Source organism: Gambusia affinis, linkage group LG12, assembly GCF_019740435.1.
Source record: "Gambusia affinis linkage group LG12, SWU_Gaff_1.0, whole genome shotgun sequence".
NCBI classification, from domain to species: Eukaryota; Metazoa; Chordata; class Actinopteri; order Cyprinodontiformes; family Poeciliidae; genus Gambusia; species Gambusia affinis.
In genome coordinates, this window is record NC_057879.1 from 2,368,498 (window position 1) to 2,391,600 (window position 23,103).

The window sequence follows — 23,103 nt, forward strand, 5'->3', positions numbered from 1 at the left end:
TCACATACAGAGTTTTCCTAAGTCCCGCCTTAGTGAAAACAGGAAGCGCGGAACTGTTTTAGAAGGGTGCATAGGATCCGTCGGAAGAAAAAAGTTGTAGCACATGGCGATGGGGCTGTTCCTGGATACTTCCAGAGTGATATTGAGCAGGGTGAAAGACCTGAGAGCCCTGACTCCTAAGCGACACCGAGTGAAAGGAAAATGGGTAGGTCACCAAAAAACAGCCAAACCAAATAGCTTTTAGTGTTTTGTGTCTGAGAAAATTTTTATTTTTAAGGGGTACGAGTCAGTGGGTCCGCACCTATTATCACCCGGCGAAGCGGTGTTAAGGGTGGGCGGAGTTTGGACAGCGAGAAGTACTCTGTTCTGTTCCATCAGTTCTAACATGTGACTGGCATAATAGCCATAACAGTTTTTGGAGAGAAGATAATAAAATTTCTTGAATAATATGTACAAAATGTGTGTATAAAATTAAACCAGGTGATTTTTTTTGTTTTTTGTTTTTATCTTGTCAGGTATTATGTAGAGCTTGAGCGAGTGCGGGTGGATCAGTATACGAAAATTCGTATCTTACATATTTAAAAGAAGCTACTGGAAATTAGTTAGTTTTTTAATACTTTACCACAAAGCATAAAAGTTCTCTTCTGACTGTTATAATGCGCCCAGTTCAGTTTGTCTGAAAAAAAATACAAGACAGCCTTTTCAATAAAATTTCATATCCTTTATGTTTTTATGAAATTATCAAGTCACATTAGAACCTCATATATCTATGAACTTATCTTTTTTCATATCTTTTTTTTTGTTGTTATTCAAAAGGAGCTGTCAGCTGATCATGAAGTTAACTCAGAATTATTGCTATATGTGTTTCTTCTTAAGGCTGCCACACATCCCAAGCAGCCTCCCACCAGAATGGCTCTGCAGCACTTCGATGCCACCTACAGCGCCCAGCTGGGGGCGCTCTGGCCCTCAATCCGAGTAGCCCTGCTGTCAGAGAGGAAGTACGGAGCCCTGCTCAATCATTTCTCCCATAATCTAGATGTGGAAGAACTCCAAGCTCGGGGATGCAAAGACTTCATCAGCAATGGAGAGGGTAGGTGTGCATTTCAGTCCAGTGTTCACTGCGACATCCGATGATGTAGTACACACAGCTTCAAAACGCAAGCTGCATGATAATCTCCTACTGAGAAGTGCTGTAGGGAACCACGCAGGCTCTGGTACAGAGCTTAGTGGGTCCGCACCTATTATCATCTTCATGCACAGTGAGACAATAAAGTGTTGCAAAACAGCCATGAGGAATGAAGTGAAGAAGACACTTCCGTCCAAGAAAACATGGAGGACAGTGTTTAATTCATCATTAAGTGTGACTTTTGTCTCTATCTGATTGTTGTGGAAGTCTGCAATAGGTGTCTTTAAAGTGTTTCTGACACAGAACCCAACAGGAGTGTCTCTGGTAGATCTTTTGGTCGTCTTGTCTACAGCTAATTCCCCCTTTGTGTTTTTCCTGCAGCCTTCATGTTTCCGGCCTCCGCTGATCACCGCTCTGAGTTTAGACCTGAAGAAGACTCCAGCAGTGTGTCTACAGTGAATCATGGTGGTGGTAGTCAGCAGCCTTCTCCTCTACGGCTCAGTCCCAACATCAGGTGCTTGGTTTTTCCGAGAGGAGACGTCACACGGTTCAGGCCTGCAAGGTGAGCGAAGGTCTCGTGCCGTCCGATTTATCGGCACGCAAATAAAATCAGGTCGACCTCTAAATGTTGTTCCAATGAAGTGTTGTCTGAATCTCACTTCTTTCCTGTTATCTTAAGACCTGACAAGTTTGGTTTGTTGAGTTACTACCTGCTGGACGCGGCATCCATATTGCCTTGTCTGGCGCTGGATGTTCAGGAGAGTCACACAGTTTTGGATCTGTGCGCCGCTCCGGGTGGAAAGGCCCTGGCTTTACTTCAGACGCAGTCCGTCAGTGAGTGTCCTGCTCTGAGCCGGTCTTCATCAAACTCTATCCAGTCTGGTTAGTCTCCTGGCTCCGCCGACAATTATCCACCGTGTCGTTTTTGTGCCCCAGGGTTTTTATGTGCCAACGACTCATCCGTGTCTCGAACGTCTCGATTGAAACGGGTTCTGCACAGCTATGTTCCGAAAGCACTTCTGACTGATGACAAACTGCGCATCACATCGTTTGACGGCACCATTTGGGGGGAGATCGAAAGGAACTCCTTCGACAGAGTAAGCTCAGGTCACCCAATCATCTTCATCCTGTTGCTCTGGCGACACACTAATCTGATACCAGCTTCGCTTCAGGTCCTTGTTGACGTCCCCTGCAACACAGACAGACATTCCCTCATGGAGAACGACAACAACATATTCAGCAGGAGCAGAATCGGGGAAAGACGCAGCCTACCAAAGCTGCAGGCGGAGCTTCTGCTGTAAGAATGGTGGAAATACAGAAATCTGTTTTCCCAGAATTGAATTCAAAGCAGTTATGGCTCTTAATATCTTTACCATGTTTGTATGAGAAATGAAAATTAATGAATTGATTAGTTGATCATACACATACAGTTCATTTGGTCATCAGAACTATAGGACTACTGTTAGTCAGGTGTAACTGTAATCTAAGTGTGTACTTCCTGTATAGAGCGGGAATCCTAGCTGCTTGTCCTGGAGGCGACGTTCTGTATTCCACCTGCACCCTCTCTGCCAACCAGAACCAGGCTGTGGTGCAACAAGCTGTCCAGCTGGCTGAGGAGCAGCACGGCATCCAGCTTCAGGTCAGTGGAACAGCCACACAAGCAGAAGAAATGATGGAAGACTGCCGCACAGACTGATTAAATACACTAAATATTAAGGCACTAATGTTTGTTTTTGTTTCCCTTTCCCCCCTCAGGTCATCAGTCTCTGCCCTCTGACTCAGATGTTTAGCAACACATTTCACTTTGCTCCTAACCTCCACCTGGGCGAGATGGTCATCCCGCACTTAGCTGCTAACTTTGGACCCATTTACCTGTGCAAGCTGAGGAGACTCACCTAAACTCTGCTTTGTGGACACAAAACACAACAAACATCTTCCCACTTTCAACCCAGTTACTTTTCATCTGGGATTCACCTGCAGTGTTATTTTTCTCCTGTAGATGTCCACAGTAGCTAAGCAGTAAAGGTGCTTGATGTATTCTGCGGCCACCAGGGGGCGGTAAACTGCCCACCTGGGTGTGCAGCTCCTCTGCAGCGCTGCTCTGTGGTTATTCATCAGGTTTGATGGCTTTGCCTCATAATGCTGCGTGTTTCTCCACAGATGTAGAAGATAATGAAATGGTAGCTCAGAACTTCTTTGACCATTTGGCTTCTCACATCTGAATCTGTGCAACTTCCATTACTGTAGCAGGGCTGATTCCATTTTGCATCAGCATCAGTCAGAGGTGAGGCGCTTCCTCTCATCACCGCCTAATGGGAGGCGTTCGGGGGCCGTCTGCCATCACACCGCCGATGACCCTGTGTGCTGTCCTGGCTAGGCAATGTAGTGTGAAAAAAGGTGTGTGTATGCCTGCGCCTGTGAGAGAATACATATATCTAGTACTGTATATTTGATGAGATCAGATGAATCCACATCCCATCGTCATTAAGCAGCTCGGCGCGGCGGGGACGGGACGCCAGCCATGCGGCTCCCAGATGAACATTAAAGAGGCAGCAGAGAGCTAAAATGGGCCGGCTCGCCCTCTCTCCTGCCCGGCCGCTGTTTTATTCCACAGATGAGTGCAGATAATTTCCTGTGCGATTGTGAGTGATTACTGTATTACTGTGGCAAAAAGGGGGGATGTATCTGGGAATGCAGAGGGAATTAATGACACATAAAAACTATATATATATATATATTTTTGTACCGGCTGCGTTGGTCCCTCGGATGGCTCTTGTGATTACCTAAACGTATTGTAAATATGTGTTTCCGATGGGCTCCTCCATAAATTTCCATGTTTTAGCACTCAGGAGATGGCAGACGGTTAGAGATGAGTTACTCTCTGCAGACTCCACCGGCTGCCTGCTTTATTATTGAATTAGCCAATGAGGCGCTGTGCGTTTGTGTCCGTGTGTGTAAGCCTGCGTTATGCTGTGTATTAAAAAGATGAATATTATGGATTTAACTACGCAGCCTTGCCTCTGTTGTGTTTTCAAATATAATGCTTTTAATAAACATGTAAAGCGCTCTAATAGTCTTCAACACACGCCGCTGTGTGACAGACACACAGCCATAAAAATCACACATTATGACCTAACTTTATACGCAGTATAACTGTGCTCCCAGTGCAGTCTGATGAACACTTTAATGATTTGAATCCCTCAGTGTGATCAGGGAGGATGTGTATGTGTGTGTGTGGAGTTTCACGCCTGCAGGTGAAGCGCTGGCAGCTGGAGAGAGGATTCCAGCTGCTGGGGGTTAACAGTTACCGTCACCGCGCCCAGCAGGAACTACGGTCATGGCAAACTAAACCGTAACAATGCTGCAAAAGCAAAATGGAGAAAAATTTGCAGTTCTACCCTGAATGACGGCTGCCTAATTAACCAGTCATCAGAAAGTGGGACCACCAGTACAGAAGCAGCAGCCTAGCATTACTTTATGCAATTCTGCTCGATTCTCATCTCCCTTCAGTGCTCTGTGTGGGATTTCTGCCATTGAGTCAGTTTCTCCGGTTGAATTTAAACTGGGAGATGGACTGGAAGGCATTGGTCAGACTAGGTCCTATGTGTTTGGTTTTCTCCACACATGGAGCGGCTCATTAGGCGATGAGGAAGTGAAAGCCTAATACAGCAATACTGAACAGCTGACGTTTTTTCAGGTGTAACTTTGTAAACTCAAATCATGTTAGGAGAAAATAATCTTTCTCCTACGACCCTTTTAAACAACTCATACTAGTCCAAACTTTAATATGCTGAGCTGCAATATTTAGCATGCTGGAGAATCCAGTACTTTAAAAATGGCCTGAATGTTTTCCTCTTGAGAATAATTATCAGAATATCTAGAAATGGTCTTGTAACCCTTCCCAGATTAATGAGGAGCAACAATTCCTGAAAAGGAAGATGGGTTCCTTCCATGAGCTTCAAAAGGAAAAATGTGCTTTAAGTTTTCCTTGTGACTAAAAATAATTTTCTTTATGGCTGTAGGAGTTCAAAGTCTGCTCCTGTTAAGATCTTCCTAAAAAAAAAAAAAAAATAGCTTCCCTAAACACATACCTGATGTTGGGAATATGCTGTGCTTTGTAAGATATGTTCTCTTACCAAACTGGCAGCTGAAATGCTTCCAGTTAGACATAAAACCTTGAGCTAACTAAAACTGAACAGTCTATTGACCAACAACCCCAAACAAAGTTCTTGCGCTCCGTTTTGGTTCTGATCAGGCCCACTTTGGGAGCGCCACATTAGCTTCAAGCTGCCACCAGATTAAGAAGAGAGAAAATGTTGTGTGTGTGTGTGTGTTTTTTTTTTTTTTATCCTCTCTAAGAAGATTACCCAGGGAGGGGTGAGATGGCAGTCAGGGTGTTAGAGAGAAGACAAGAGGAGAATGGAAGATGAAGCGGAACTAAAGGAGGGCGGCCCTGGATGCACAGTTAGCCACCTGTTGTCACTCATCTTCTTCTACTATCTCTGTGCTTTCGAACACAGGTTTCGAAACTGTGGTTTCCTGCTACATTAACACTTTTTAAAATATTCAGCAAAAAAAAACAAAAAACTGAGTGAAGTGTTTAGTCATGAGTAAACCCTCCTCTTCATTAGCATGTGTGTGTGCAGCTGTGAGGCTGATGGTGCTCGTGCTTCCCTGTCCTCTGAGTTTCCTGCTGGTGGTTTCCAGGAGAGCTTTGATGTGTATCTGAGCAATGCGCTATTAGAGGGATTTCCCCGGGCCTGACAGCTCAGAGAATATGCTGTGAAATGGCAATGCTGCCGGGCTAAAAGAATGCTGGAAACAGGATTAGGATCATATTCTGGCAGACCCTGTCACTTCCTCAATGGGCCGAGGTTTCCAACGCTGGCACTTTTCCATTCTCGCTCTGGTTAAAACCTTAAAGAGAACCACGGAGAGGAGGGAGGAAAAGCACTGATTGAATGGTACACTGTGATTTTTGTGTGGAGCTCTTGATCCGAAAGATGTGTGTGTGCGTGTATGTGTGTGTGTGTCTGAGTTATTTGAGGAAGAGAAAGTCAAATGCAGCAAGAACACGGCAACCTGTTGGTCATGTGGAAAACACTCTAGCTTACTGCTTACTCTGCTGCACAAAAATATTTGTACACACTTTGCTTTGTGAAAGTATGAAACTGCCAAAACCTGGAAATAAATTCAGGCGAAGCCTCTTTTAAACAAGAAAAGTTTATTTTTATAACGAGATGCAAAAGCCCTAATAATAAAATAAAAATTAAAAGCCTCGTAACAAGATTTATATCTCATTAAAACCAAAATATTTTCTCTGTTATAATAAAGTCTAAAACAGTCAAACAGCAACATCTCCTGGACTTTTAGGTATTAGTAAAACAAGAAACTTTCTCATTTTAACAAAATAAACTCAACTCGCTAAAAGAACATTTCACATTAAGACGAAAAAGTTTTTGTTATAAAAAGACATAAAACTTGTCTTCTTGTATCGTGAAACTTTCTGGGCTTAGCAAGTTTTGCATCTCAAGTTTTCTCAATTTAATGAGAAAACGATTCATTTTTAACCTCTAGAGTCAAACACTCCCATACGAAAGTATTCACAATCCTGAAACATTTTCACATTTTGTGAAGTCACAATCACAAACCTTATTGTGTTTTATTAGGATTTAATATAATAAATTCACAAAGTAGTGCAATCATTTGGACTGTCGGCTTTTCAAGAGTTTCCCAAAAATCTTGCAGTCAATGGCATTCAGAACTTCTCCAACGAACCAGAATCAAATGACTGAATAACCTCATCAGCTTGTTACCATGTTCTGCAGAGATCTAGAAATGATGCGTTCATTAGACTCAGGTAAGTTGCAGTAGGGATGCATCTAATAGTTGGAGGAAACTGAAAACTGAAGTTGGAAAAATCTTGAGACGGGATAGAGGTTCGCTTTCCTTCAGGACCAAACCATCCACCTAGAGCTACAGTGGAACTTTAGGGAAAGCAATGTTTGTGTGCGAATGGCACAGTCAAAGTCCAGACTTAAGTAAAATATAGATTTTGTCAGAAGATTTTAACAGCAGGTTCACAAACAGTTTCCATATATTCTGACCAAAATTGAGCAAAGAAGAAAAGGTAAAAGAAAATAAGTGAGTCTGTAGATATGTGAAACTGGTAAATACACACTTTAGAAGACTTGTTTTGTAAACAAAGTACTGACTTTAGAAGGTCGAATGCAAATGCAGAAGCTTTATAGGTTTTCATTAGGAAACTATTTGACACATTGAAATTTAGACTGGCAATCCAACCATGTACAAAAAATAAAAATAAATCTGGGGGTAGTATATATTTTTGCAATACAGTTGTTGCATTATTTGTTGCATTAGTTGTTGCACTATTTGACATTTTAAAAATGAAAGCCCAGCAATTTCAGAAAAAGAAATACTATGATGAAAATGTTTCGGCGATGGGTTGAGGTGGGTTTATGGTCATATTTAAATTAGTTTATTTTGCAAAACTGCAAACTTTGTTTTCACATCACAAGAGTCACACGATCAACAACCAGATGTTACTTCCAGTGCAAACCACAAAGAAGAATACAGGAAGTAGTTTCAGGATGATGCTTTTTAATTACTTTTTCTTTTTTTCCATGAACAAAATTCTTTGCAAGGGATTTTAAATGTGTTTCTTATTAAATAGAAAAACCATAATTCCAAAATTGTGGGGTTTTTTTTTTGTTATTATCAGAATATTAACATTTTGCACATATTTGTAACGGAAACACATCTACTGTAACGCTCTTGTCTGTCTAGGTTTTACCAGCATGCAAACCAGTTTATATGCTCTTCATATTTTTTTCCAGTATTTAGTGTCCATGGACATCCATGTGCTTCTGTACACACTGTACATGGTGGAGATGATGGAGGTTCATTCAGAGGCCTGAGTATTAGAGACTGAAGCACCTGATCCAGCAGTGAGGCTCAACACACTTGACCCTGCAGCAGTACAATCAAGCAATCCCTGTTCAACCCCTGGGGTGTGTGCGCGTGTATGGGTGTGTGTGTTTGGGGGATGGGTGTTAAGAATAGAGGGAACATTGTTATGTTCTCTGCTCCAGACCCCCATGGGAGAAAATCCTGCCATGTACCTGAACAGATTCCTCCTCTGGATAACAAGGACACACGCTTCAGATATATATCCACACTGCGGTCCTATCAGTCACACAATCCGGACGCCCTTGGCTGAGGACACACACACCCGCGCACCTGCTTGTGGTGTAATAAAACACAACAAGGTGAGGGTGAGATGTTACACCAATGTTAATGCTGCTAATCTGGTGAGATCATTATCCTCTTCTATCCGATCTTTTTGGGAAGGACTCGTTCATAACCGTCGCTAGAAGTAACCCAGCTCAGCCGCGGAGGTAAATTACTCATTTACACACACAATGAAGGGAAGCAATGTGCTTAAGGCTGATTAAATTAGCAGCACAACAATGTCCCACTGCTGCAATAAGGCGCTAATATGGAAAGTTTACTGTCAGAGGAGCAAGGTTACAGTTTTAGGTGCTGTAAGGTGCATAGTTGTGTGTGTGTGTGTGTGTGTGTGTGTGTGTGTGTGTGTGTGTGTGTGTGTGTGTGTGTGTGTGTGTGTGTGTGTGTGTGATGTGGTGGGCGGTGGTCTGTACGTTTTGACAAACCATGCTGTTAAAGATATAATAGCAGCATAATCACCGCCCCAGGCCGTCATTCTTCAGGATAATGGCCTTCCTATTCATTGGGGACGCATTACATCTCAGCCCCCACTTTCTTTTTTATTTTTTACATTTTCAAATATTTTAAATCTGAATCCTATTTCTTTGTGCACATGCTGTGTTTTGCTGAAAATGTTTCATATCTTTTTCTGCTCCTTCTTACAGAATTTTTTTCAGGCGATTAACTGTCTATGGTTCTGTTTGTTTGCTTTGACCTGCTGATATATATTTAAAAACAATCAGAATATCTTCAGGCTTTGCTGCCTTATAAGTTTAATTATTTAAGAAAAGTCAAAATGATCATGAAACTGACCTGTAAAGCTGAATGTTAAATTTCTTATTAGCCGTTAGCTTGTTTAGTATTACTTACAATAAAAAAAAGTATCTGTTTTAATTCTATAAAGAATGTAGATGCTTTACCTCTAAAAGGTAGAAAAAAAACTGCCAATATTTCCTCAAACAGACTGAGGTTGAAGTTCAAAAACATAAAACTGGGCAACTTTGCTGTTTTCTGTTTTCTTCTTGTTACTGAAGTTTAAATTTCTGCTTGAAAGTGGCAGTAAACATGATTTCAATTCAGTTCTTCTTAACATTTAACTTTTAACCCATGTGTGTTGATTTTATTCATGAGGAACCTTAGTGATGATGAAAATGACTAACCTTGAGTTTTTCCTCCCTCAGTAACAACTTCTCATCTAGTCATCTACTGATCAGGACATGTAGTTATGGAATATCATCTTTGAGATGTTAGCATGTCCTGACAGTCATGAGGCTGTCATACAGCAACAGTCTTCAGTCAGAAGCTTCTTCAGATTCGTTGTAAAACTGACGGCTACCAGACCCCTTCTGGCCACAGCATCACCACGTGCAGCGACTCTTTACAAATACTTGGATGATATATTTAATTTCCCTTTGAAAATAAGTATTTTTGAATTGAAATGAACAATCTCAACATTTTTAATTGAGTGATTGATCAATATTGAGATATAATATTGATTATAAAGTCAAAAAGCAAGATATTAAAGGACAACTACGTTTTAAACTGATTCAGTTAGAGTACAGCTGTGAGCGCCCCCATGTGGTGTAAATGTTCTGTACAAAACACCGCCACGACAGATCTCCAAGCAAAGCTTTTATTTGCAGTTACTTTACAACAACAATAGTTCAAGTCTACATAATTGGGAGAAGCAATAGAAACATCTACGCAGATGATCGTGTCCTTCTCTTCTCCTCCATCGGAAATCTATTCATCACTTAAACCAGCAGGATGGACAGAACGGCGAGAGGACAGCATAAAAACGACAACAGAACCCAGACAGAGTCCATACAGGGCGACACAATGGGGCATGGCTTATTTATGCTATGAAATCTTATTCATAATTATGCTTTTTTTTTTTGCTACTTTTCCGTCCAAACCCATTGCACATGAACATTGTATTTGTTTATGTGTTTTTATTGATTCCCAGAAGTAAAGATGTGTATAGTTTATGAATGACTTTCAGCAAATATCACCTTAAAAGCTGGCAGCCAAAGTCCACCATCAATTATACATCATGAGAAGGAGCTTTACATTACCTTACAAATAAACATTAATAGATAGACCTTTTATGTATATCATATTTAAAAAATAATGTGCTTTTTTTTTTTTACATTTGAAGAAAAGATCTCGCAGCACACATGAACTGAAAGTGGAGGAAAGCCATGAGAGCCCCAATCAAGTACTTACAGTCAGTGTGGCTTCAACACAATATGACAGGGAGGAGAGTTTTTCCTTCTTTCTCTTTACACAGGATATCGCTGAAGTCATGGCAAAAATCATGTTTGAGGTTTCCAGAGTGTGAGCTGCTTAGAATGGTATGCATGCTTATAATTGCATTTGCCCCAGCTCCCTCAGTCCTGGGCCAAGTGTAATTAATAGCTCTTAAAATTTAGTCACTGAAATAATTTTCTCATTATCAGGCCAGCGTCTGCAGAAAGCAGCACATCACCGCCCATTTAACTGGCAGATGAGTCGCTTTGAACAATGCTGCTGGGTTTAGATGTCATCACCGTGTTGAGCCATGCAGGACTTGTGCACCGCCACTTTGCGGATCATTTTTTGCCACTATTGGTTTACTGTACCTTCCAAAGTGCTTTTACTTATTCACAGTATTCTTCTAAACATCGTCACAGAAACAGAGTGCATTCACCATCAGTTGTTTAAATCCTTTTCAGAATTGTTCAGGATATCCACATTTCACATCATAAGTCAGTGTGAAATGTGTTTCTTGTCACTTGGACTGTTGCCCCTTAGTGCAGCATGTTCAGTATTATACAAGTTGTATTATTATTATTGGTATTTTTACAGACAATTTACTTTTGGACAGCAGGCTGCAGCAAAAGGTGCGAGGACATGAACATCTCACCAAAGTGGACAGTTTGGGATTTTTGAAGTGAGGTTCTGCCGCGAGGTTAGAAACAGTTAATATCTTACCTGTAGTTTACTGAGTTTAAATTCCATAAATGAGGTGATATTTGATGTGAATTTGTGCATCATAGATTATCTCATTTTTAGCAAAAATCCAGATTAGTTGGTACTGGAGGCTGAAGCTAACGGCTGGTCTGTCAGGAGGCACGGTCAAAACAGAGCTCTGCAGCCTAAAGACAACACTGATCACAAAAAGCATCACAAAAGAATCCTTTGTCTTTCGTTGGAAAAGCTAAATATGTTGCAAATTGGAAACTGTGACATTTAATGGGATTTCCGTGTTTCATGAAATCTGAAATGATTTGCAATTAAAAAATCTAGATCAAAAGCTCTGCTTTATCAAAGTATTTAATCTACTCATTGAAACGAGAAACTTTCTCTTTACAATTAGTTCCAAAAGTTTTTTGTTATAACAAGACGAGTTTTATGTCTTGCTAAAAGGAGAATGTTATAAAAATGCGCTCCTCTGACAATTGACACCTTGTCAGAAGTCATAAAGGAGCTCACTATGACTCTCTGTCTTCTCACCGTTTCTTCTAGACAACATTTTAAAATCCTGAGGTGTGCTGTTCTACTAATACAACATTTCTATAACCATATTTTGGTTATAATAAGATATAGATCTTATTATAATGAATGTTTTAAATCTTATTTAAATGTTAATTTAATTCCAAGCTCAGTTCAGTTCACTAAAGTTGAAAAAAAAACTACCTAGGCAATTATTGTTTTATTTTATTTAATTGTTTAATTACTTTAAAAGAATCATTTAAAATGCAACTATTTAATGAAAAATAACACAATTTCTCAGATAATAAGAAAGAATCTCTTTAACCTACAAGCTGTCATCCAGTCGGCTTTGTGCAGTTGTTTACATTAAAGCTGATCATGATCTACGCGGGAGGACGCGCCTGGAGGCGGTGCGCCGCCAATAATGCTCCTCTGAGACACACGCACAGAGACCGGAACGTGTAAAGTGTTTCTGCTCAGCGTGGCCATCTAAAACGAAAGTAAAGCAGCTTCAAAAGTGAAAAATAATTGTATAATTAAGGAAAATCTATTTAATGGATTTTACAAGTTCTGTCTTAACTTCCTGTTAGGTGGCTATTCTGCTTTACGTCTTCTGTTCTTACTATGAGTTTCACACACAGCTTCCTCCCTCCACTTTCCATGTAAATAATCAATCAATAATTAATTCATCATTAATTGATCATTTACATGGGATTATTATTCTGAAGGAATAACAGCTTAAAACATATGTGAGAATTGTTTAAAGGTTCAAATGTGTGTTTTCATAAAGAACTGTTTTAAGATGCTAGGGCTCTGCTTGAATAGCTGTTGGCTTCAGCTAACCTGGATTTGTACTAAAGAGAGCAGATATGCAGAAAAATACTTCTTTTTGACTAGTATTGATTTCTGGTTTTCTTCCAAGTCTGACATACAAGTTCTGATTTCGACTGATTCCAATTTTTTCTCCTAAAAACTACCTTTAAACAAGTACATCAAAGTACATGTTGTGCATTCATGCAGTTAAAGGCCAAAACAATTCTTAGTTTTCATATTTTTATTGAATAAAAATTATGTATATCAAACACTGATCAGAGCTAGTCAAGGGAAAATTAGCCGATTTCCAACTCTGACTGACTGATTGGTGCATGTCTACTAGAGAGTTATCCTCTGCTAGAAGGACATTAACTGCTTATGTCATTTTAACAAAAGCTCAGTTCTAAAAATCCCAAATGACCCATTTTAGGTTTGATCTTCCTCGGTCCGAACTCTCCCGGCAGGCTTACTGGAGCTCTGCATGGGTGCTAGAAATCTATAACGGTCACACAGACATACAGCGGGATGTGTAGGTGTGGTGCAGGTGGAGCTTCTCGCCTTATACACACCGCCCTCCAAAGCATCAGTTGGACAGCGTGTCCAGTCCCAGCGAGGCAGCATGCTGCTTGGCCCTCAGACGCAGGTTCTCGATGCTGGTGGTTTTGCTATTGTGGCTGCTGAGTCCGCCTGCGGCTGAGGCCTGCAGCAGGGGGCTGCTCCACACCTGCTGGGCGTGATGGGACAGAGACTGGTAGTAGGACTGGCAGGGCAGGGATCCCAGAGGCGCAGGGGGCATGTTCACGTTCACTCCCAGGTAAGGGAGCGACGACGGGGTGGTGAGGTCAAAAGCCGCCGGGTAGGGCACCAGGTTGTTGGTGGCGGCCATGTGCTGGCGAAACTGCTCCTGTAGGCGAAACAGGCTGAGGGGGGAGGACGAGTAAGAGTGGCTCTGAGAGAGAGGAGCTGCGCTGGCCAGGCCGCCGGAGGACGAGGAGGGCGTTATGGATGGAGAGACCAGCGGGGAATCTGCACAGAGAAACAAGTTCTCATCAGTTTAACAGTCACTTCCTGCTTAACACTGGCTGTGTTTCTATTAAACTGCGCAAACTGAAGTTACAAAAATAAATGTGGTTAATGGAAACAGATTTCTTTGTTAGAAAACACATGTTTTTTAATAAACAGATTTTGTGCTATCATGAGGTGGTTTTTCAGCCATATCAAAATACATGTAATTTGAAAAACTGCAATAGAAACATTTTTTGCATCACACAAGTCACATGATCAACAGCTGGATGTTACTACTGGCGAAATGACAAAGAAGACGACAGAAAGTAGTAGGAGGCATGTTTTTTAATGATTTATTGCAGTAAAAAACTTAATCATAAGTGATTTTCATTGCGTTTCTTTAATTCACTTTCAGCTCCATGCAGTTGTAAGATTCTGTTTTCTCGACATTTGAGAAATATTGACAAAGTTTTTCTCACATTTGTAATGGAAACGCAGCAACTGATTAACCTAATTAAAGAAAGATTTAACTGCATCATGCAGCTCGTAAAAAGTTTAGTCATTAGAACTTATTGAATCTACTACTTTTCTGTAAAAACACCGACCACAATAACCCCAAAACGTAGATGCTCCCAGTATAAGAGGCTTGCGGCTCCAACGCCTGAATAAGACGACCATCTATCTGATGACTGAATTATAAATACATTTAATGTAACTGTTAACATCTTTAACTGCCATGCTTTTTACTGAGTCATCACATGAACAAGCATTTTTACGTGATTTTCATTTCTTTTTTTATTTATTGGAAACATCTCAATTGCGAAATTGTGTTATACGACATTAGTAGAATATTGAGAAAGATTTGTGCACCTTTGTAATGGAAATGTAACTAACATGGTTTCTCTCTGTAAGACTTACCCGGTTTGGGGCTGAGCCTTTTGCAACCCGGAGAGGGATCACCCGGGGTCTCGCACTTCATCTCCTCTCTGACAGATTTAGTCTCGTCCTCCTTATCGGTGGTGTTGTCCTCCGTTGCCGAGTCGCTGCCCGAATGCTCTGCCGAGGTCACGTTCAGCTCCATGTCCAGAGGAACGTGGCGGACCAGAGGAAGGTCTGTTTCCAGGGAGGAGGAGGAGGGAGAGGAGGATGATGGAGGGAGCTGGATGTCAGGAAGGACGGTGGCAGGAGGAGGAGCAGCTTCCTCCTTCTCACTTCCTCCTTCCCCGGACACATCCTTCTGCTTCTGAAGCTGCTCCTTCTGCAGGCTGCGCTGCTTCTTCCGGAACTTTGCTCTGCGGTTTTTGAACCAAACCTGAAAGTTAGGACAGGAGAAGATGTGACACAAGAACAATCCAGAGCATCCTCTTCATGAGACCGACTTAGAAAGACAGTGTCTTCAGTCAGAGGCTTCTTCAAATTCACTGTAATACAGACCGCTACAGGAGATCTTTCCTGCCCACAGCCAACACTATTTACAGAAACTCTGAAGAATATTGAACTAATATGATTTACAACAACATTTAATTTCCTTTTGGGACCAATAAAGCATTTTTGAATTGAATTTGAATCATGCGAAATGACAATTTATACTATAGTACGTTCCAACTTGAAAATGTACTGAACAAATGAACAGATTTGTTTGTTTGGAAAGAGATGTGTAAACTATTGTAGAGCCAAAACTTAAGGGTTTTGCAGATTTTTCACACTACAGAACAGATTTGTCAGGTCCTGAAAAATTTATAAAAATCTCATCAGTTCGGAACAAGGCAGGATTTAGGTCACTCTGCATTAAAACTGGATAGATTTTGCCCTTGCAAAAAAAAAAAGAAAAATGCAAAAAGTGTGTTTATGTAAAATAGAAAACTTTGTATTTTAATAAGATCTCATATTTGTCTGTAATCTTTCTGAAGATAGGAACTTTAAAAAAATAAAAGTTTCCATCTTCATCAAGTATCTGTGCTGAATTCCTGAGGTCATTTTTGCCTACCTGCACCCGGGCCTCCGGCAGGTTGGTGCACATGGCAAGGCGCTCCCTCATCACCACGTCCGGGTAGTGGGTCTTCTGGAACGTCTTCTCCAGAGCCTCCAGCTGCTGAGCGGTGAAAGCTGTGCGGCTCCGGCGCTGTTTGCGGTGCTGTGAGCCGTAGCGAGCCTCCAAGATGATGTCTTGAAACGTGCAGCCGTTGGAAGAAAAAACAAAAAAGGGGGCAAGTTTTATTTCACTGTGCACAGATGACAGATGTAGTTTGTCCAGATGTTGGGGAAAGTTTGATTTCTTGGTGCAAAGTAGCACAGGAACCATTAGCTAATTACATTAATTATTTATGAATGTGGGGGGGGGGTTCTCATAGAATGAATTACACTTTTAAATCAGGAAATTCACATTGAGTTAAAGGCAGGTGATAATGCATATTTTGGTATTGATCTGATACCAAATAAATATTACTGATAAGCATTGACTTTTTAAATTTAAGTTTGACATATCAAACTTTGACCTTTCATTTTCTATTTTTGTTGAATTATTCTGTTAAAATCTGGGACATAATTTGAAGAAAGTTTATAGTTATCTATAAAGTCCTTATATAACATGATAAAGATAAACAATATCAAAAATCAAAGAAATTTGCATGTTTTTTTTTTCTAAGCAAAGTGCAGAATAATTATCATTTCAGTGAAACAAAACAAAAACTTTTTTAAGGTCGACTTGAGAAACTACAATATAGAAATCAAAAAAATCTGGAGAGAATCTAAAACTAAAATATCAATCTCACCATGCTGGTATCAATCCAACAATTACTGATATTTTTGCATTGATATGTCTACCTCTATATATAATATTTTAATTACATATCTATTCAACAACAATAAATTTGCATTTATGTATTTTTCTATAGTATACTCAATTTAAATGTTACGTTCATCAAGATGATTAATTGCTTACCATTTATTTATTTTGGCCCTTTTGGTTCTCCATATAGACCACATTTAAAACAACTATGTTTAAACACTGACTGTCACACACTCTTTGTGTGAGCTGACTGTGTGTGTGCGTGCGAGTGAGTGAGTGTGTGAGCACGCGCTCAATTACCAGCTAGTCTTTCGGCCAGTGTGAGCGCGTGCACGGAAGGCCGGTAGTCGGGCGCGTGCTGCGCCTGTTGAGCGGCCTGCTGGTGCAGGTTGTACATGGCGCTCAGGGAGTTCATGGCGTGCAGAGAGTAGCCGTTCACCCCGTAGTGCTGCATGATGAGAGGTCGGCACCTGCGGAGCGCAGCAGAGCAGAAGAGGAGAGCGGGGTAGAAGAGAGGGCGGCTGTGAGTTTTCCTGATGAGGCAAATGGCAGCAGAGAGAAGCTGCGCTTTGGACGCGCTGCGGTTGTTCTCAGAAGAGGGGATCACGGGCTTTAACTGAGCGAGCTTTTTATTATAGCTACATGACAGCAGGGGCTCCGGGGGCCAACACATTTTATCGTGCGCACTCAGACTAAAATGTTATCCATTAACATCCAATTATCGCTCTGTTCAATTCATTAATTATACAAAAGACTTTTAATTGGGGTAATTATAGCTCGTTCCAGTAATGAACCGTGACGGATGCTTTATTCATGAACGTATTCAGCCGTTCTCCGAGAGGCCTAAATCCTCACTGAAAGCGGTACACTGACAGATCAAGGCAGTGATGAAATGTGTTGGGAAATAATGTAAGGTGATTGGTTCCGCGTCTCGGCTGTAGAACCCGCTAACCAAACCATTTCATATCAGACTGAGATCAGATGTCAGATTTCTAAGATCTAACTAAAAATAACTCAATTTATTGACCAATATTATTCTTGAAATAAAATATTAATGAAGAGGCCACACGAAGAATATATTAATATTTCCCGGTGTATGACGATTTATTTATTTATTTATTTATTTATTTATTTATTTATTTATTTATTTATTTATTTATTTATTTATTTACTTTTGGAAAGTTCAATCCAGTGTTTGTTTGGTCTTGAAGCTTTACCCTTATTCACAATTACAAGTCGTTTAGGTGCAAATCAAAAATATATAATCAGGTACTTTTATTAAAATTAGCCTTTTCAAGTTAATTTTGTTTTTACTTGACATGCCACCAAATATAATGACAATTTCTAAATTATTAATTGATTTGTTGATGAATTTAAACGAAAAATAGTCACTATTTCCACTTCTTAATCTAACTGCTCAGGTTGAGAAAAATCTTCTGTGATAAATTTGTTTAGATCTATCCGTTTGCAGTTAATTTGAGCAAATGAATTACAGAACATTTTTCATCTGTTCACTACACACTTAATGGTTTATTGTAACTGGGGGATTGGAATTGATTTTTGCGGAGTGAAAAAAGAAATAACCTGAAGATTATTATTAATAATAATAATAATAATAATAATAATAATAATAATAATAATAATAATAATAATAATAATAATAATAATAATAATAATAATAATAATAATTCAGTTAAGTTAAATCTAAAATGTAATATTGGACACTGGTTTTTCCAGGGGTTTCTTAAGTTTTTGTAGCTCTGTGCACGTGCGCGCCTGTGTGCGTGTGCACGTGTTGCCTGCAGTGCCCATTCCCAGCCTATTAAGTGGCTGCGGCGGCTGATGAATGTGATCAGAGGGCAGTGGGGAATAGTTTAATTCGCCGGGACAGAAGGTGCTTCGCTAAACATTTACTTTGCTCCCTGAAGTATTCCAGTTGAATGCCCGCACCCCCGCCCTGCCTCCGCCGTCCCCTCCCGCCGCTCTCTGGCGGCCTCTTATCCCACCGCCCTGGGGCAACGTTTTGGCTGAGATGTATGGCTTCTCCGCGGGTAAAAAAAAAAAAAAAAGAAAGAAAGGAAAAGAAAAAAAATATGCATGTTGATCCCCATTTGGCTCTCCGTCTAATGGAAGTGCAAATAGGTTTCGACTGCGGGGCCCTCCATTTATCAACAACGCTGACGCGGACGGACGCGAGGCCGGGCAGACAGCGACCGATTGCGCGCTGCGCTTAAGAGCGCGCGTGCGTTCCTTGTGCAGGGTGATGGGCATGCACTTCCTCTCAATTGCTTTGATCTCCTTATCTATTCAAACCCGCTTCTTGAAATGGAGCAATTATACATGCGAAAAGATTCTGTTGTCACCTGCAAGGCCCGCTCAAAGTTCACGTAAGAAAATCGTAATTCATCTAAAATAATTGCTTTAACTGTTTTGGGGCCTTTAAACTGTCCCATAAGGACTGGCAGCTTCGCTCGTCCAAAATAAATTCTGCACAATAGCTGTCAGGGTCGTTATTGTCATTCATAACCCGCTCCGAGCTTCAGGCGCTGACGTGGGCCCTGCTCCCGGCTGGCTTCCTCAACGCCTCCATTATCAAACCGTCATTATGGAAATTTGCCTCGTACAGTGATACTCTTTAATCCGACCAAATTAGGAAAAATGTTATTTGCTATATCCTCTCTCTGGGGCACGAGGTGACCCAACGATCTGTTTTTTTTTTTTTTTTGTTTGTTTGTTTTAACAACGTCACGCTGTGTAAACTGTCAGCGCGAGGCAGTTCCTCTTTAATTTGAACAGTGCAGCTGGAATGGTTACGAGCATTGTAATTATGATGCTTTTTACGTAGAGCCAAAATTTTTATTTGAAATTGTTGTGATGTCAGTGTCAAGCTAAAGTAAGAGAGAGTTTCTTTGACCTGCAGAGAGTTGAATATTTATAGCCTGATCAACTTTACAGACTGGGTGGTAATCAGCACGCTGTAGAGCTGAAATACTCGATGCATGCCTGCAGAAATTTTGCACTGACTCTTAACCTCATATAGGAAATATGGTTATGAATACTTGTTGACATCTTGAATTGCTGACACCGCAATTTTTGCTGTTAATTTTCAGATTCTAGGCCTGGTTCCGCGGTAATGGCTCAGTTTGAATTTGTTCCTCCAAAATAAAAATGAAGAATAAATGTTCTTTATTAAAATCTGTCTTTTGACGGAGTAGTCTCCCATTAAGCTGTAACTTAAGTGAGAGCATGCACCAATAAAAAAAAGTAAAAATAAATACAATGGTTTAATTTATTCATGAAACGCCAATTCAACAATATATGCGACTTAAAGGGAAATTTCAAGCCAAACAGGCTCAATTTATATAAAATTATATTGAATCATAGTCAAACAAATATACTCAAATCACAAAAGTATGTTGCAGGTTCAGTTATACAGAGCACAACCGATCATAATTAGCATGAACCACAGATTTAGTTTAACTAATCATGTTGGTAGTTGGTGAAAAGTCTTCTAAGGACTCTGTATCTGGAGCCTAATATTATTTCCATTTTTTTTTATCCATGCATTAACTTTCTTTAGTTTTTTTTAATGAAAATGGCTCAATGGATATCTTTTTAATTGGCACATTAAGGACAAGAAAAACAAGAAGTGTCAGAGTAAAAGTGTCATACTTCTTCAGGCTACATCGACAACTTTAAGAATCTGAGGCTACCGAGTAAAAGGTCAAATAATAAACGATGACGGATATAATAAATAAATAAATAAATAAATGAAACTTAGCTACCTTCAATTCAAACGGCTCCTTCTTTTCCGTCCCCTTCTCCTCGGACAGAGTCACTCCAGCTTCCAGAACTCGGTGTTTCTCCGGTTTCCGTTTTTTATTTACCGCCTATATGGTGTTCGGTTCCCACAACCGGGTCAGACTCCGTTCGGCTGCTTCGCGTCAAGTCCAACTCGCTCGCGCGCGCTCCGCGGTACCCCTGTGATCTCTAGCTGCTGTGGGAAACCGCCATCTGCTGGTGCTCGAGACATCCCTGCCGAGGCATTTTTAAGGAGAGCAACACGGGGGTCGTCCAGGCTTTTGATTGGCTCCGCGTTCTGTCAGTTGCGTGAAGCTGACGTCCCTGAGTTATTTTCAAACGTGATAAGTTTTGGCACATTATCTTTACTAAGATCCTCCTCCTCCACTCTAACTGTTATGTCATGTTTTTTTTGTTTCTTGTTTTTCCTAAGTTGATAAACCACTCTGAAAATGTTGGAGACTACCTTAATTTATTTGGCCACTAAATCTGAATAAGACTGATTATTTATTCAAACTAAAATGTAAATAATTGGTGAATGGGTAAAAAAAAAAATTATATATATATATATATCAAGTTTACCCCAATAAGCTATTCCCATGAATATGAAGAGGTGCTCTATTTCGGAGGAGAAAAACAAGCACCTTATAGTCTGTTTGCTTTTCGGCTTTTCCCCGCATGCCTCTGGAGGACAGAGACGGAGATGGCCCATAGATGCAAGGGCGCTGCCTTTACACTCTTTGCCGGGACTGGAAGGATTTTGGGATGGGATAGGAAAGACAAGACGCCATCTCAGCCTCCAAAAAAAGGAAAAGAAAAACCCTGTCTTGAAATGACTGCGGGTAAGAGGATTAAGGCAATAATGCCCTTCTCTTCTTGAAGGGTTTTTTAGAGAGGATTTCTTCTCCCGGAGCAAAACCGTTTAGGTAGGGAATTAAGGGCAGCGCAGTAGCCTTTCAATGTAAAGCTTGCATATTTTGTTGAGAGCTTCCCTGAGAACGTGCATGGCCTATAACTACTTAAAAAATATTTTATGCAGCAGTAGCTGAAATGTTTATTTTAAATTATGTTAATATTTAAGCAAAGATGTCCATGAGATTTGTCTTTTCTCGTGTTACAATAAAACGGGGCTGAAATAGGGAATACGTTATTTTTTAAAATTTTGAGTGTAACCTAATCTGGTTAGTAAGTTAAACAAGTTTTATTTATATTCTCTCATTTTTCAGTTTGTCAAATTTAAACGATAAATGTTTTTAATAAATATTGTTTTACCTAAATATTTAAATTGGGAGAATTTTAAACTTAAATCGTTTAAAATGTCTGGTATAAAGTAGAGTAAAATCTGAAGTAACAATTCACAGTCGAGTTTATAAATGATGACAAGTGACGCCTCGTACAAAAATTTTCTACCAAGGTTTAATTTGAAATTATTTACAATTTGGTCTATGTTCGCTTCAAAGTCTTGGGGGGCGGCAGGGCGGGGAGGGGGCATCAGGAAAAAAAAAAAACTCGTGCGCCTCTCTGGTTCTGTCGCTTCGGTATTGAGCTCCTATCACTCGGGTTTTCTCCGAGCTCTGAGAGAGAAAGAGGATTAACTTGTGAACCAATGGAAATAAGAACTTAAACGGGAGGTAAATCTGGCCACTGTCTCTTTGTGAGCACCGTCTCTAAAGCAATTAAAGCGAGAAAGAGTTTCTTCTCAGCGCCTCTCCACCTAAAGCTCCTTAGAGCGACCAGAGCTGTCCAGCGCATCTGATGGGCTTATGGGACGCCATTGCCCTCCCTCCCCACACCAACCTCACCAACCCCACCAACCCCTTTCACTGCCTAACGCAATGTGGACACACAACACTTTTATAATAACAACAAAAAAACTAATGCCTAGAAATGCCCAAATTACCAATCAGCAAATGAACAGTGAAGGCCTCGCAGGCAGGCTATGATCAATAAAAACAAGCAGTGATTTGAGCTTAAATGCAAAAAACTTTATATATATATTTGTACTTACTTGCACGTGCCAATATGTAACAAGCCCACTTGTTTGGAATATTTCTTACCATTGCATTCTGCACCTCCAATACCTAATTAATGCTGCTAATGACGCTTTCTGCTACTTCATTAATATATCAGGCGGCAGGCCGCAGCCTCCCCTGCACCATTCAAGGGTATTCCGGCATCTGTTCATCCCACAGCAATTAATCATTTTGATTTCTGCTTTAAAATGGACTTCTTGCAGGGAGGACCTTTTTGACAAGAATAACAAAGCAATTTTGCCAGCAGGCACCTCTCAGACACCTTATTAGCAGCACACCTCCACAGTAAGACCTGCTCCCCTTGTTCTTTTTTCCCCCCTCAAATCCAGCCTATTATAGAAATGAATTTTTAAGACACAGCAGCAATGTTATGGTTTTATTGTCAGCAGCGTGCCTCTGAGTCCTCCTGAAATCCCTTTTTATTGGTGACAAGATCTCGGAATCTCGTCAGCAAATCCCTCCTCTAAAAGTTTTCAACCTGTCAGTTTCCTGGAAAAGCTGGATAATTCCCCCCCACCCCCCTATTTTTCCCCGTCTCCCCTCATCCCCGTCTCTCTTTCTCTCTGCCCTCTTTTCTCCCTTGTCTCAATCCCTCTGTCTCGTTTCTTTTTCCTTGCCTTCCCTGCTCTCGGTCTTTTTCTCTCTCTGGCCCGGATCCCTCTGCACAAGGGCCCCCATTGTATAGTCTTAATCCAGAGGCAACACAGCTTTAGGGACATGCAGGGATAAAAGGCCCATCAAGCCCACAACTTTATGGGGGCAAATCTCTCCCTAATCCTTCGCTTTATCTAAACAAAAGCCCCTCTGCCCTAATC

General features: G+C 40.7%; 2 protein-coding genes across 3 annotated transcripts; one reads left to right on the forward strand and one right to left on the reverse strand.

Moving 5' to 3' along the window:
- The first annotated feature begins 44 nt into the window (after positions 1-44).
- Positions 45-4,130, forward strand: nsun4 (NOP2/Sun RNA methyltransferase 4). The gene is made up of 8 exons (XM_044133025.1): positions 45-205; positions 877-1,090; positions 1,508-1,688; positions 1,806-1,960; positions 2,063-2,223; positions 2,299-2,423; positions 2,633-2,765; positions 2,882-4,130. Exons 1-8 carry the CDS (start codon positions 104-106, stop codon positions 3,023-3,025), a joined length of 1,215 nt encoding a protein of 404 aa, XP_043988960.1. The 5' UTR covers positions 45-103; the 3' UTR covers positions 3,026-4,130.
- Positions 4,131-9,994: 5,864 nt separating this feature from the next.
- On the reverse strand, positions 9,995-20,482 carry dmbx1a (diencephalon/mesencephalon homeobox 1a). 2 transcript variants are annotated; one of them, XM_044133028.1, is made up of 5 exons: positions 20,240-20,482; positions 16,755-16,924; positions 15,654-15,832; positions 14,585-14,978; positions 9,995-13,687 (listed from the first exon to the last, which is right to left on the reverse strand). In XM_044133028.1, exons 2-5 carry the CDS (start codon positions 16,906-16,908, stop codon positions 13,245-13,247), a joined length of 1,170 nt encoding a protein of 389 aa, XP_043988963.1. In that variant the 5' UTR covers positions 16,909-16,924; positions 20,240-20,482; the 3' UTR covers positions 9,995-13,244. The 2 variants fall into 2 exon arrangements, with proteins under 2 accessions (XP_043988963.1, XP_043988962.1); XM_044133027.1 differs by having other exon boundaries at positions 10,002-13,687; positions 15,654-15,848; positions 16,756-16,924.
- Between the last annotated feature and the right edge of the window lie 2,621 nt (positions 20,483-23,103).

Excerpts from the sequence above, each read along its gene's own strand:
- nsun4 (XM_044133025.1), top strand. The coding sequence starts at position 104 with ATGGCGATGGGGCTGTTCCTGGATACTTCCAGAGTGATATTGAGCAGG. Across the intron at positions 1,091-1,507 it reads CTTCATCAGCAATGGAGAGG|CCTTCATGTTTCCGGCCTCC; the intron begins GTAGGTGTGCAT and ends TTTTTCCTGCAG. Across the intron at positions 2,766-2,881 it reads AGCACGGCATCCAGCTTCAG|GTCATCAGTCTCTGCCCTCT; the intron begins GTCAGTGGAACA and ends TTCCCCCCTCAG.
- dmbx1a (XM_044133027.1), bottom strand. The coding sequence starts at position 16,908 with ATGCAGCACTACGGGGTGAACGGCTACTCTCTGCACGCCATGAACTCC. Across the intron at positions 15,849-16,755 it reads CACTGGCCGAAAGACTAGCT|GGCTGCACGTTTCAAGACAT; the intron begins GGTAATTGAGCG and ends TTTTCTTCCAAC. Across the intron at positions 14,979-15,653 it reads TGCCGGAGGCCCGGGTGCAG|GTTTGGTTCAAAAACCGCAG; the intron begins GTAGGCAAAAAT and ends CCTAACTTTCAG.